Genomic DNA, 13,124 nt, shown 5'->3' on the forward strand with positions numbered 1-13,124 from the left:
CCGATACCATCCTCACTTGCATTCACCCTTGTTTGGTAAGTCATATTCTCAGTCCAGTCAGTTTGATTGTCAACTTGTTGATTTTTGACCTCTTGTTCTACACCCTCTACCATCAAATATTGATGGATTTCTTGTTGTTCATTGCTTGATTCTCCCTTAATCACACGGCTTAGTGATTGTTTTTCTACACTCTCCTGCAGGTCAACAAGTTCTCCAGTTCCACATTCTTCTCCATAATTTCCAGGTTCTGTTTCTGCCCCTCTTTGTGGTCCTTCTCCTTGTTGTACTTCATTCTTCATTCTTGAAAACTTAATAGAATAGCAATCATTTCTCATGGCTGCCTCCAGTATCTTCTCTCCCTTTTTATTTGTGATTGTGCATCTTGATCCACCGAATATGATCCCATAGCCATCATCCATCAGTTGAGGAACGCTTAGGTAGTTTTGTTTCAGACAAGGAACCAAAAGGACATTTGTCAAGACGCTTTTTCCAGTCTCTGTCATCACAGTGACTGATCCTCTCCCTTTACTTTGTACCATTTCACCGAAGCCTAGCCTCACATGTGTTGTGACACTTGTGTTTAACTTTGAAAACCAGCCTTTATCTCTAGCCATGTGGCTAGTGGCCCCACTATCAACCACCCACACATCTTCATCGCTTGCTTTTTGTCCATGAGTTGCTGTGAACAATGCTTCTTGTTGGTTGTTTTGTTCTTGATTTTGTTTGTCTGCTTGTGCTTTAGTTTGTGCTTCCTTTTGAACATTTTTGAAATTCTGTTGCAGTACATCCCATGCATCTTTCGAAGATTCAGTGTCAGACAAATAGCTACTGTAAATCTCTTCAGAGACAGCACTACACAACAACTGTAAGGCTGCCTGATCTTTCACCTTTAACTCCTCCCAATTTGTATTCTTTTTCTTCTCATCTTGGATTCCTTCAATTACTACTTTCCACAACCCTCTAGACCTAAGTAGGACTCTTGTCTTTATAACCCATAAGTTATACTTGTTCCCCTCAAACACTGAAATCACTTGTTGATTCTGCATCTTTACCTAAGACCAAGTTTAGATCTCAGATTTGTACCTGATTTTTCCGTCCTCTGTTTTCTTCTACGGTACGCAGCTTGTGCCTTTGACTTCTCTTTGTTTCTTGTGCAGATTCTTCAAACTTCCAGGCCACCAAGACCTTGGAGCTCTGATACCATGAAGGATTTTGGTCAGCCACTTGTTTAACCTCTCATTCTCCTTATCTTGTTTTTACCACAACCTTACATATTTATACTACATTCTATTTTAACCTAATTACTTGCATAATTGTTTTCCTAACACAAAATAACCCAATAGCATATATGGGCCTTCTTATAAAACAACATGGCCCATAAGCCTTTTCTTCTTTCTTGTACGACACAAAACACATTTTCTCATCTTCTTCATCTCACGATCCTCTCATCGTCTTCACAACACCACTTCTCTTCATCACCTTCCTCTGATATCATCAGTACCATGTTAGGCAAAGGATCAATTTCCAACATCATCATCGTCTCCACTGATGCCTTTCTCTGGTAGTCCTGAGCAAATTTGACAATCCTTGAGGCTGATGCAACAAAAAAAACATGCATACCAAAATAACCAAGACATATATAAGCACGTATCATTACCGCAAACTTACCCCAACCATATCGCTGCTTGTTGTGATCCTTTGCCAACAACACAAGAATTTTATCTCAGATTCAATAACGGTTAAGATTGTATCTATTTTTTTAGTATGTAAGAAATTGACGGTCACGATTTGATCTCGTGTGATATTTCAATGGTTAAGATTAAATAAAATAAAGTCGGTAGTCAAACCAACTTTGACTCTTGTATATTCCCTTTTTTTGGTATTTCCTTTTCCTTTGGTATTTGCTATTTCCTTTTTGCGTTACGATCATTTTTTTTTTCAATATCTTATTCTGTTTAATTTTATTTGTATATTTAAAATATCTTACATAATTTAAATCGTCTATCTTACAGGCAACATACGTTATCCACACTCACTATTGAATAAGTGAACCAGAGCTACAGATTTTTATTTTTTAAAAATTATTGGCACCAAACGCATTTTTTTTTTTGTTAATCAGTCCAAATTATTGAGAAATACAAATGTGTCACAAACTCACGAGTATATGTGAGAGATATATAAACCGCCAACCATTTCAGAGTGAACCTGGAACAAAAGCATACTTGTTAATACTTTCTATCAGCCTTTTAAAATACAAATTCATCTCAGTCACTACTTACCAATAAGTCCTACACAAGCTAGTTTAATAACTTACTTTAAAACATAATATTAAAAGTTTAAGTTACTTTTTTGACAAATGTTTTTGTGTTTCAATGTCATGTATAGAGAGAATTCGGATTGTGATTTTGTTGATTAGTTAGAATAAGTTTTTCTATTTATTTACAACATTCTGAACAAATTTCTAAACATGCAAATAATTATATTTAAATTGGTTTTTTTTTCAGGAAAAAAAAATCCATCATTTTTTCTGCAAAAAAACATATAATAATTAGAATTTGTAAAATACAGTTTTTTTTAACAAACTATTAATAATTCTTACTTTAATAGCATGAAAAGCTCACAGCTTCCATGAATATAGTTGTAATTTAAGAGGTTGACAAAACACTATTCAACTACTTTTCACCACTTGAGTTGAAGATGTTAGAAAAAATTATTCAACTGATTCAATGAACAAAAAGTGTTCAAATTGTTCATCCATATTTTTGGAAATGCCATTGCAATCAAGAACAAACAAACTTATCTAATCTAATTTCTACAAAATCATTAGAGTACAAACTCATCTACAACTAATATATAGGGAGTGACTATACGGAAAATATACGGTTAAATCAGGTTACGACACAGCACGCTTGGGTGTTCCCAGCGCTTTTAAGGCTACTGGGTCAGGGCCAGATATCACCGCTCTCCTAGCGGGGGTTTGGCAAGTGCGATGTCCACCTAAATTGAAACATTTCATGTGGCAAGCTCTGACTGGTTGTATTTCGGTTACGGCGAATCTGAAACGGCGAGGTGTCGCTTGTGATATTGGCTGTTCGCGGTGCGGGGCTGAGGAAGAAACGGTTAATCATGTTCTTTTTCGTTGTCCCCCCGCACGTCAGGCATGGGCTCTGGCACATGTACCGGTGGGCCTGCAGAACTTTCCGACAGAGTCGGTCTATGCTAATGTGGATCATTTCCTAGGGCGGAATAACCCGGGCAACCGGGTGGATTTTTTCCCTTGGCTCATGTGGTACATTTGGAAAGCAAGAAATGCTAAGGTTTTTGAGAACCGAGACGAACATCCGGATGAGGTGGTGAGGTTGGCCGAAGGGGAGGCGTCCTCTTGGCTTCAAGCTCAGATGGATGATGGGGATTTGGAGGGTCCACCCGCTGGTTCCCCTCTTTCTCGGACACCTCGGGGGAATACTGTTTTGCTTTCTTCGGTTTATTTAGGGTATCGTTGTTTTGTTGACGGCTCCTGGAAGGAGTCGGATGTTTTTTCAGGTGCAGGATGGTGTTGTACTTCTGTACAGCGAGAGTCCCCTCTGCTCGGAGCCACCAATTACAGGCGCAGTCTTTCCCCGCTACACGCTGAAGTTGAAGCATTTATGTGGGCCATGCGATGTATGATTGGACATGATATCCGGGAGGTGACGTTTCTTACGGACTGTTCCGACTTGGTGAAGATGGTGTCTTCTCCTCACGAATGGCCGGCCTTTGCACCGTATCTAGACGACATAAAGATGGACAGGGAGGAGTTTTCTTCTTTTTCTTTGATTTATGTTTCCCGTAATGCTAATGTTAGGGCGGACTCTTTAGCACGCAAAGCGCGTGCAAGTTCCCACCATTTTTTATTTGTAAACGATTTTCCACCAAATTGACTCGTTTGAGCTAATTTTCTTGTTGACAAAAAAAAAAAAAAAAAGGGAGTGACTAATTATTTTGTTGGATTTCTAAATACTTTTCAGAAAGAATAGATATTTTGGATTTTTAAAGTGAAAAATCTGAGAAAGTGTTTATAGAAAAAAAGTGCAAAGGTTTGGGAGCAATTTCTTCTTAAAAGTTATTAAGTGGAGTAGTCTCCAAGTTTCTGGTGTAACCTCCGCAGGACGTAGGTTGCAAGACTATTGAATGGCACCTGATGTTGTATCAGTTTTTATTTTTACATTATGCAAAATCCATTTCTTAAGTCATTCAAGATTATGAATATTTTTACTAAAATTTAGGAAAACCAGATTTTGTAAAATTTTAGCAATTCCTTCATAAAATCTAAAAACCACAATATATATTTATTCTAATCTAGCATTCTCTCTCTTTTTCTTAATATATATTTATTCTAATTTACTTAAATTCTAAAACAAACTAAGACCTTGAATGGTGATGATAGTAGTAATTTTGCAATAATGTGTTTTTATATGCAATAAACATATGTTTTTCTGTATCATTGTATATTTTTATCAAATAAAAATTTATAACCATTATTTTACTATTTAAAAATAATTATAATATTAGTTACCATTCAAGATTTTGCAAAAACTAAAATCTACACCAAAAATCAAAAATTTTAAAAATCCAAAAGCTAACAACCAAAATCTAAAAACCAATAAAAAATCAGCAGCCATTCATGACCTATAAGATATGGGCTTTTAGAAGCCTAATTACTTGCACTTTTTCGGCTTTTAAGATTAGTGGTTATAAATACTGAATCTATTGAATATATGTACTGTAGCGTATACATATGTAAATGTAATGTGTCTCTTTGACTCTTTGTCACATTGGTTTGTAAGGTTGTAGATTGTGCAACATAGAATAGTTTTTCTATGACGCATGATGGTTAAAACTTACAAAATCTGTGTCAACAAACTTGGTTAATTAAAAAAACCTCACTCCAAGAAATTTTTAAATGGTTAAATATTTGAGTTTGGCTACTTGGCTCAAATTATTTTTACAAAGGGTTTATCGATTTTCGTTGGATGTGTTCCACAATAACTTATACTAGGTAACAACCCGCACATAGTGTGGTATAAAATAATTATTTAATGTTTTTACTGTAATTTTTATTTACAAGATCTATTATATTTATGGATAATTGAAATATTTAAAATTCGATTGTATAGTATATATCTATAAAAAAAATTGTATAATAATTAAAATTTAATCCGTGAGAGTTATTATAATATCAATCTTATATTATTATATCATATGAACAAAAAGTTCTTAAAATTCATTTTAAAGATTTTATGAAAATATAATTAAAGGATATAATTAAGGTAGAAAGATAATATAAAAATTTATTTTTGGATGTTAATTGTATTTTTGGAAAAATAGAGTGGTAAATAAATAAAAATATTTTTAAAAGCTGATGACAAATAAAGGAAAGAGTGTTTTGAGCTCTGTAATGCTGACACTTCAGCTTTTTTGCCAAAATGCTCCTCTATTAATATATAGGGGATACAGTACTATTTATTTGATAGTGGTAAGATATGTATATCATTTGTTTCCTTTTATCTTTAAAAATCTTCTAAACTGTATGTGTTCAAAAGTTAAATTTCCTACAATTTTCCTACTTTTTATTAATGATTCTAGCTAGTCTGCAAGCAAGAAAAACTATATAAAAATGTGGTATGTCGTCAAAAAAGAAAAAAAAAAGTTAAGAATCGAAAAAAAAAAACTCCAAATTTTGAATTATTTGCAGTATTACAATTTTTCATATAAAGATATCCAACATGTGCTATCCTTATGATATAGATATCCTTATACATGTGCTATGCAGTATAAAGATAGAAGCATGCATAACTCCTTTACTCATTTTAAACAACAGAAGTTCATATCAAAACTTTAGGAAATCAAAAGAATATATTAGTAACACTTGAACGAGAATAAGTGTTCTTAATTTCCTTATCCACATTAAGGGGTGTCAAAATTGGTCAAGTTGCAGGGATCAACTCAACTCAATCTAACTCATGAACCCTAATGAATAAACAAAATTTATCCTAATGAATTCATGAATAAAATAAGTTAGTGGATCAAATGGTTTAATGGATCAAATGAGTTAAGTCGTAATGGGTAATGGTTTAACGATTAAATTCATCATATATTCTTTTATTGAATCAAATTAACTTAAATGCTTAAACCGGTTAAGTATAACTAAAACCACTAAACCAATCAAATATGTAAACTGATCAATACTTTGATTTTTCTCCAAAACAACAGCTTCATCGTGAATTTTACATTCAGAAATCAAATTTGAATTCAGAAGCCACCAGTTTGGATTTGGACCAGTCTATTAGCTGGAGGAAGCCCTCTTCAGAAGACAGGGATTTTTCTCAGCTGCTCTCCAAAACAAAGTGAAAATTAGGACGCTGAGGGCTTTTTGACTTTCGAATGTTTTTTGATATGATTTGTTTTGCTATTACGTACTTACGCTCGTTCCTATGCACGAACCCTTCCCCTTTTTTTTAATGTTTCAATTTTTGCTGGTCAGAGCTCATTTAACGTGGAATGACATTTGACATTGTCGTTATAGATTTGTTTGTTCCTTTTATTTAGACTCTCAGACGTTAAAACATTAGAAACATTCTCCACCTCAAAGTTTTTGATAACCCCCCGTAGTTACATCGGTTCATTCACCATTGTTGCACATCAAGTCGGTGAAACCTGACAAATTTACTCCTCGGATTGTGGAGAACAAGGATGACTTCGAATATGAAAGTTCAATCTTAGGTAAGTAATAGTATAGTGAGTTTTCTATTGTTTCTTTGTCAACCAACATTGCCAACGATATAGTCTTTGGCAGTTAGTAGATGATATTGAATTCTTGTTTCCTACTGGGAAGAACTCGAATGTGGAGTATCGATCTGCATCCCGTAAAGAGAACTTCGACTTCGATGTGAATAGAAAGCGAATAAAGTATGAAGAACTTGGATGCTGAAATATTTATCTGTTATTGCCACATCCTAACAGCTAATCTGCTTTTGTTTTTATTCTTTTTTTCAATTTTTATCTGTGGAGGCATTGCGACAAGAGCTGGAGAAGAAGGGATGGGTATCAGAAAACAGCTTCTGATTAATGAAGCAAAGGAGTTTCCAGATTCTAATCTTGTCTAAATTGAATTTCTTAATGCAATGCCCTACGTAAAAACATTGCAATAAACGAGAGAAATAGTGTTTGAACACAAGGATTTGAGTGATTCATACAAAAAGAAAGCAGTTCTGGAGAAACTTCAGAGATACGAGTGTCATGATTTAAACTGTGAAGCATCAAACCCAACAGCAGTTCATACGAGTTCTACAGCTCAGGAAGCCTAATGTTGAAGTGAACATAACAAACCAGATAAGACATGGTTGGCTAAATGCATGAAAGGAGCTTAGTCTTTCCTCAGGTCCATGAGTTCAGTCTTGATACCGTCGGCCTTAAGTATCATAATCTCAAGCTTGTCTCCCTGTTACAGCAAACAATTCCACAAAGCATTAGTCAGAGACCAACAATTAACGAAGATGAGTTGTTGCCCTTCATTAATATCAGGGATATAGATTAAGTAAATGTTTTGGGAATATCTTCAACTAAATAGGTAAGTTTTTTTGTGGCGTGGTGACAAAAGAAGACAAATAGAAAAACTTACAGTGTAGATATCTCTTTCTGTGGCAGAGGCGAAAACAGTTTTCACCAAATCAACTGCTTCGGCTTCTGAAAGGGGTGTGTTCGAATCCTACATGGTGGCAGAAGAAGAATAAATTGGAACCTGAATTATTCATTTTATGCTAACAATGGCACAAATGAAGAATATCAACAAACCTGTTTAGGTAGCAGAAGAGGACTCGGAGACTTGAGCTGGTTGTCAAGGAAAGGCATGATGAGTGTGGAACCAGAACCTTGAGCACCGTATCCAACTCTCTCATATGATCCAACAGCGTCGTAAGTAAAGACACAACCTTTTCCTGAATATAATCAAGAATAAAGATCACACAATGTACGGTTGCTAAAGTCACATCCTAACTAACAAAAAGAAGAAGAGCAATTTTACCTTCCTCGTCAAGCCCTCCTAGAACATTAAAGGCATAGTAAGGGAAAAAACGCTTGAAATAAAGCGTGTTGGAGAGAAGCTGGGCCATTGCAGGACAGCTCATCTGCTTGTTGTGCTGATGTTGATAGATCTGCAGGACACAAAACACAGAGAACACTCTTCTTACATAAAAAGATTATATCTTTTTCTTAAAAAAAAAAAAAGATATCTGCAAAAGAGCAAAGAAAACCTCACCAAGTGTCTGGATTTGAGAACCTTCTGCAATGCTTTCACATCAGCCTGAAAGCCAGAGGAAGACAACACAGCTTTGTCTGCTCTGGAAAAGTTAAAAAAGAAGGACAATAGCTTAACAAGAGCCTTGCAAGTTACATAAGGACAAACCGGATTCCAGAATCCAAGGAATAAGTTATAAAGAACACAAATCAGCTAAGTGATAAACCGGATTACAGAATCCAAGGAATGATCAAATCAATCACAAAGTCTACTCAATGATCAAACCATCCAAGTACATAACCGGTTTTATCTAGATCTACGGTTTATAGATTGCAAAAACCCTAATAATCTACAGCAAAGGCCAAAATCAAAGTATTGCCAAGAAGGATCGAATCGAAAAGTGAGGAAATTGAGAGAACAAAGAGTAGTGGGGTATTACTTACAGTTTATGGATTTTTGAGTAATCGCGACTAAGAATACTGTAACCAGTAGACATACGAGTATCAGCGGCGATAACACAGTAATCCGATCCAGCGATGGCCACACATGTTCTGAAAAAAAAAGAATACACTACGATTAAAGATACATAGCAATAAATTAAGACACAATCGCCTCAATCAAATAGCAAATCAGAAGAAAGAACCCAGCAGGTCGATTAACGATCCTTACCCTCCATTGTTATCGTAAGGAGACCAGTTCGCGTGCTGCTTAGTCATGGTGGATTTGATAGAGAGAGAGAAAGCTTAGAGCCTAGGGCTTAGATGAATCGAAAATGGCAGAATTAGCTTTTCCGGGTATCAAAGAAACTCTTCTGGGGATCTTAAGCTCTCTCTGGCTTTGTTAACAAGAAAAAGACGGAGACCGTAAACGGCACCGTTTTAGATCGAAGACATTATGGGCTGTTTCGATATCATATTGGGCTTTATATTGGGCCTTCTCTAGGTTTTGAATTCCTGGGAATTAATTTATTTTTCCTTTTTTTCTCTTTCTCTCTGACGTCTGCTTCTTCTTCTTCTTCGTCTACTTCGATTTTTGTCTCTCACTGAAACTCGTAAGCTTCTTCTAGTTTCCTTGTAGACAGACCATTGATTGTAGTCGTACTAGTTCTATTGTAGAAACTTTGCCCTAGCTGAGTCTAGATCTACTTGAAACCCTAATTTTGAGGAAGATGTGTAGTTTGATGTTGTTCTAGTAAAAATCTGGAGTTCTCTGTAAGGATTTGAAGGTGGGTTCCTCGAAAAAACCATTCTTTCTTTTTTCTCTTATTCTAGTTCATTCTCTCAGTTTCTCTTCTTTATCTTGCTTGACTTGGTGCTACCAGGACATTTTTCGCATTTGTGGAAAGTTAGGGTTTTTAAGGTGTGTGTGTGAAAACAATGGAAGCACTTGTTGTTGATGCTGGCTCTAAGCTTCTCAAAGCAGGAGCAGCGATTCCTGACCAAGCTCCTGCAATGATAATTCCATCTCAAATGAAACGAATGGTTGAAGAGGATGGGTCTTCTTCAGCTGATAACCCCACCACCACTGTCTTTGAAGATGTCACTCTTGATCCTATTGAAAGGGGTTTAGTTAGAGATTGGGATGCTATGGAGGATCTCTTGCGTTATGTTGTCTACACTGGTCTTGGTTGGGAAGAGGGAAACGAAGGCAATATACTCTTCACAGATCCACTATGTACTCCTAAGGTTCGTATCTCAACTTCTTCCCTTGTTATTAGAATTTAGAATTCTTGTGGAGTCTCTTTTCAATTTCCATAATCTTGTACCATTGGATGATTTAAAAGGAAAAAGGATCCATTTTGTTCTTATAGTACCACATTTTAGATAGCAAAATGTTATTTTTCTGAACGTTTCGACCTGATTTGGTGAATTTTTGTTTGTGGACAGGCTATTAGGGAACAATTGGTACAGTTGATGTTTGAAACATTCAATGTCTCTGGTTTTTATGCATCAGAGCAAGCAGTGCTGTCCCTTTATGCTGTTGGACGCATCTCCGGTTGCACTGTTGATATTGGTCATGGAAAGATAGGTATAATAACTTTGTTGACCTTTGTGATAATCTGATCTTACTCTTTGTGTCATAGTTCTCTGTGTTATGTGACTTTTGTTTCATGAGATGTTGTTTCCCTTCATTAACCTTTATACAGCCTCTAAAACGTTTTGTAAAACCAAATATTTTTTGTCCTGTAAGTTGGGAGTTCCTTGTGTATGTGGCTGGGCATGATCAGAATGATGTTGTGTATGGTGTTTTTTTAACTTTGTGATTGATACCAACCACTCTTGTCGTTAACTCTTGTACAATGTGTCCTCAGATATTGCCCCAGTTCTTGAAGGTGCTGTACAACACATTGCCTCGAAACGGTTTGAGCTAGGTGGAACCGAACTAACGAAATTATTTGCCCAAGAGCTTGGAAAATCCAACCCGACAATGAATCTCAACACGTCTGACATTGAAAAACTGAAGGAGCAGTATGCAAACTGTGTCGAGGACGAAATTGCTTATGCGAAAACTCAAAGCTGTGAAATGGAGCAGCATACTCTTCCTGATGGACAGGTTTGTGTGACTACATTTTTGAGATTCTACATCTTGTGTTACCTTACGCGTATAGATAACAAAACCATGGCCTTATTTAGGTGATAAGCATTGGGCGAGAGAGATACTCTGTTGGTGAAGCTCTGTTTCAGCCGTCTATATTGGGACTGGAGGAGCACGGAATCGTTGAGCAGCTTGTCCGCATTATCTCCACAGTTTCATCTGAGAACCATAGGCAGCTCTTGGAGAATACTGTACTCTGTGGTGGTACAACCTCCATGACAGGTAATAACAATACTTGATACACTTTGTGTTCTGGTATCTTTTGGGTTGGAAAGCTAAAGTGTTTTGTTGGAATGGTCATTGGTAGGATTCGAAAGTAGATTTCAGAAAGAAGCAAACTTGTGCTCATCTGCTATTCGACCAACACTGGTGAAACCGCCGGAATATATGCCGGAGAATTTGGGGATGTATTCGGCCTGGGTTGGAGGAGCCATACTAGCTAAAGTGGTGTTTCCGCAGAATCAGCATGTTACTAAAGCCGATTATGACGAGACTGGACCATCGGTGGTTCATCGGAAATGTTTCTAGAAAGCAAAGACCACACAACTTTGGTCGTTTGTTGTTGTAGCTGAGAGGATTTTTTATTTTACTTTTGCTGTCATTTAAGGATTTGGACCAAATTAAGTAGTAAAACACTTTCAAATACAATATCATTTGATTAGATCGGTTTATAAATAATCAGTTTACATAATGCGTAGATATTGTTGTTGCTCAGTGGCAATACGTGGGTGGATTGGCATTATAGGTTCGAATACCTATATCTCTAATTTTTTTTTCCTGATAACCGGATTAAATTCCGGTTCGATTCGGTTAATAGAAAACCGGAGCTACTTTCGAAAATTGGGGAAAAAACAAAAAGTAGATTTGGTATTCGAAAAATTAAATGATTCTCTAATAACTGTGTAGCCACAAATCTGAATCTACCAATTGAGTTTTTTTAAACCAAATTTATTTATATGAAGTAATTTAGTCTAAGAAAAAAAAAACTCATGTATTAAACGTCCAAAAAAATAAATAAATGAGGTATTTTTTAAGTTTTTCTAATTAATCTTTATTGATATTTGAACTTATGATAATTTAGTCTCTTTATATAATAGTTTGTACTCTAATGATTTTTTAGGAATTAGATTTCTTGATTGCAATGACATCTCCAAAAATATGGATGAACAATTTGAGCATTTTTTTTCAACTTTCTAATTTGAATTAGTTGACTAGTTTTTTTAACATATTCAACTCAAGTGGTGAAAATTACTTGAATAGTGTTTTTCAACATTTTAAATTACGATTGCATTCATAATTTTCCAATATTTGTTATTTAATTAATTCTTGGTTTAATTAATCCCTACTTTATTATTTCGAAAGTATATGACTTCTTTTTAGTAGATTATATAATAAGTATATGGGTCATTAATTGGTTATAAAATTAAAACATTAATAATTTAGACTGGTTTAAGTTATGTATCATTTGTATACTCATCATTTACGGATTGACTTGATTATCGATTGATATCTAACTAAATTCTTTTGACTTGATTATTGATCGATTGACTTAAATTATTCATCAAAAAAAATATTTTGATATCTAACTTACCATATTAATTTGTTACTTACCATTATAATTCACCTCTTATCTTCATAGTTTTATTCCTGGATATACTATAATTTGAATTTAAAAAAACGAATATAAATTGTTCAGTCTATAAAATATTCAAGCTTTAGTAATATTATTTTTTTAAAGAATATCTATTCAACTAAAATTTTCTCGCTCTCTCTATCTTCAGATTCGTTCCCTGTCGACATTAGAACGAACGCTCTCTCTTACTTTTTTTTTTCTCTATTTCAGGTGGTGAAGAAGAGAAGAGGAGAAGACCTCAGTGGTTTATATATATATAGAGATGAGAGAGCGTTGTTACGAAGGAAATAAATGAGATTATCGAAAAATATCTAAAGAAAAAAAAGAAAAACCAAAAACGCGTTTTCCTTTTTCTTAAATCCACGCGCTCTACGCGGACTCTCGAATAAGATTATCTTTGTCAACAAATCGTATCTTTTACAGCCGTTAAGATTAGATGTAATTAGATTTCATAATCTGCTATTTCAATATTTGTGAGTTATGCTTTTTGTTGTACTCAATAAGTCAACAACACACATTGATCAATTCAATCCGAACCAACTTATCCAAACCAATTTAGCTCGGTCCCTTTTCTTTGTGTCATTGAACCCGGTCCAATTTCATATTTTGCTATTTCAATAT

At 35.1% G+C, this 13,124-nt stretch overlaps 3 protein-coding genes across 3 annotated transcripts; 2 read left to right on the plus strand and 1 right to left on the minus strand.

The window, feature by feature from the left end:
* Positions 1-3,014: 3,014 nt before the first annotated feature.
* On the plus strand, positions 3,015-3,920 carry LOC104789808 (uncharacterized). The gene has a single exon (XM_010515453.2). The coding sequence runs from the start codon at positions 3,015-3,017 to the stop codon at positions 3,918-3,920; it is 906 nt and encodes a 301-aa protein (XP_010513755.2).
* Positions 3,921-7,169: 3,249 nt separating this feature from the next.
* On the minus strand, positions 7,170-9,085 carry LOC104749252 (proteasome subunit beta type-1). Its single transcript, XM_010514111.3, has 7 exons — positions 8,945-9,085; positions 8,719-8,826; positions 8,297-8,378; positions 8,063-8,192; positions 7,834-7,976; positions 7,661-7,747; positions 7,170-7,480 (listed from the first exon to the last, which is right to left on the minus strand). The coding sequence occupies exons 1-7, from the start codon at positions 8,989-8,991 to the stop codon at positions 7,406-7,408; spliced, it is 672 nt and encodes a 223-aa protein (XP_010512413.1). The 5' UTR covers positions 8,992-9,085; the 3' UTR covers positions 7,170-7,405.
* Positions 9,086-9,157: 72 nt separating this feature from the next.
* On the plus strand, positions 9,158-11,561 carry LOC104788362 (actin-related protein 7). Its single transcript, XM_010514112.2, has 6 exons — positions 9,158-9,500; positions 9,597-9,960; positions 10,162-10,303; positions 10,587-10,828; positions 10,909-11,092; positions 11,178-11,561. The coding sequence occupies exons 2-6, from the start codon at positions 9,652-9,654 to the stop codon at positions 11,396-11,398; spliced, it is 1,098 nt and encodes a 365-aa protein (XP_010512414.2). The 5' UTR covers positions 9,158-9,500; positions 9,597-9,651; the 3' UTR covers positions 11,399-11,561.
* The last annotated feature ends 1,563 nt before the right edge of the window (positions 11,562-13,124 follow it).

This window comes from Camelina sativa, chromosome 5 (genome assembly GCF_030686135.1).
Source record: "Camelina sativa cultivar CO46 ecotype springtype chromosome 5, ASM3068613v1".
NCBI lineage: Eukaryota > Viridiplantae > Streptophyta > Magnoliopsida > Brassicales > Brassicaceae > Camelina > Camelina sativa.

Coding starts and splice junctions, on each gene's coding strand:
- LOC104749252 (XM_010514111.3), bottom strand. CDS start 8,991: ATGACTAAGCAGCACGCGAACTGGTCTCCTTACGATAACAATGGAGG. Junction 8,827..8,944: donor CCTTACGATAACAATGGAGG/GTAAGGATCGTT, acceptor TTTTTTTTTCAG/AACATGTGTGGCCATCGCTG. Junction 7,977..8,062: donor AGGAGGGCTTGACGAGGAAG/GTAAAATTGCTC, acceptor GATTATATTCAG/GAAAAGGTTGTGTCTTTACT.
- LOC104788362 (XM_010514112.2), top strand. CDS start 9,652: ATGGAAGCACTTGTTGTTGATGCTGGCTCTAAGCTTCTCAAAGCAGGA. Junction 9,961..10,161: donor ATCCACTATGTACTCCTAAG/GTTCGTATCTCA, acceptor GTTTGTGGACAG/GCTATTAGGGAACAATTGGT. Junction 10,829..10,908: donor ATACTCTTCCTGATGGACAG/GTTTGTGTGACT, acceptor GGCCTTATTTAG/GTGATAAGCATTGGGCGAGA.
- LOC104789808 (XM_010515453.2), top strand. CDS start 3,015: ATGTGGCAAGCTCTGACTGGTTGTATTTCGGTTACGGCGAATCTGAAA.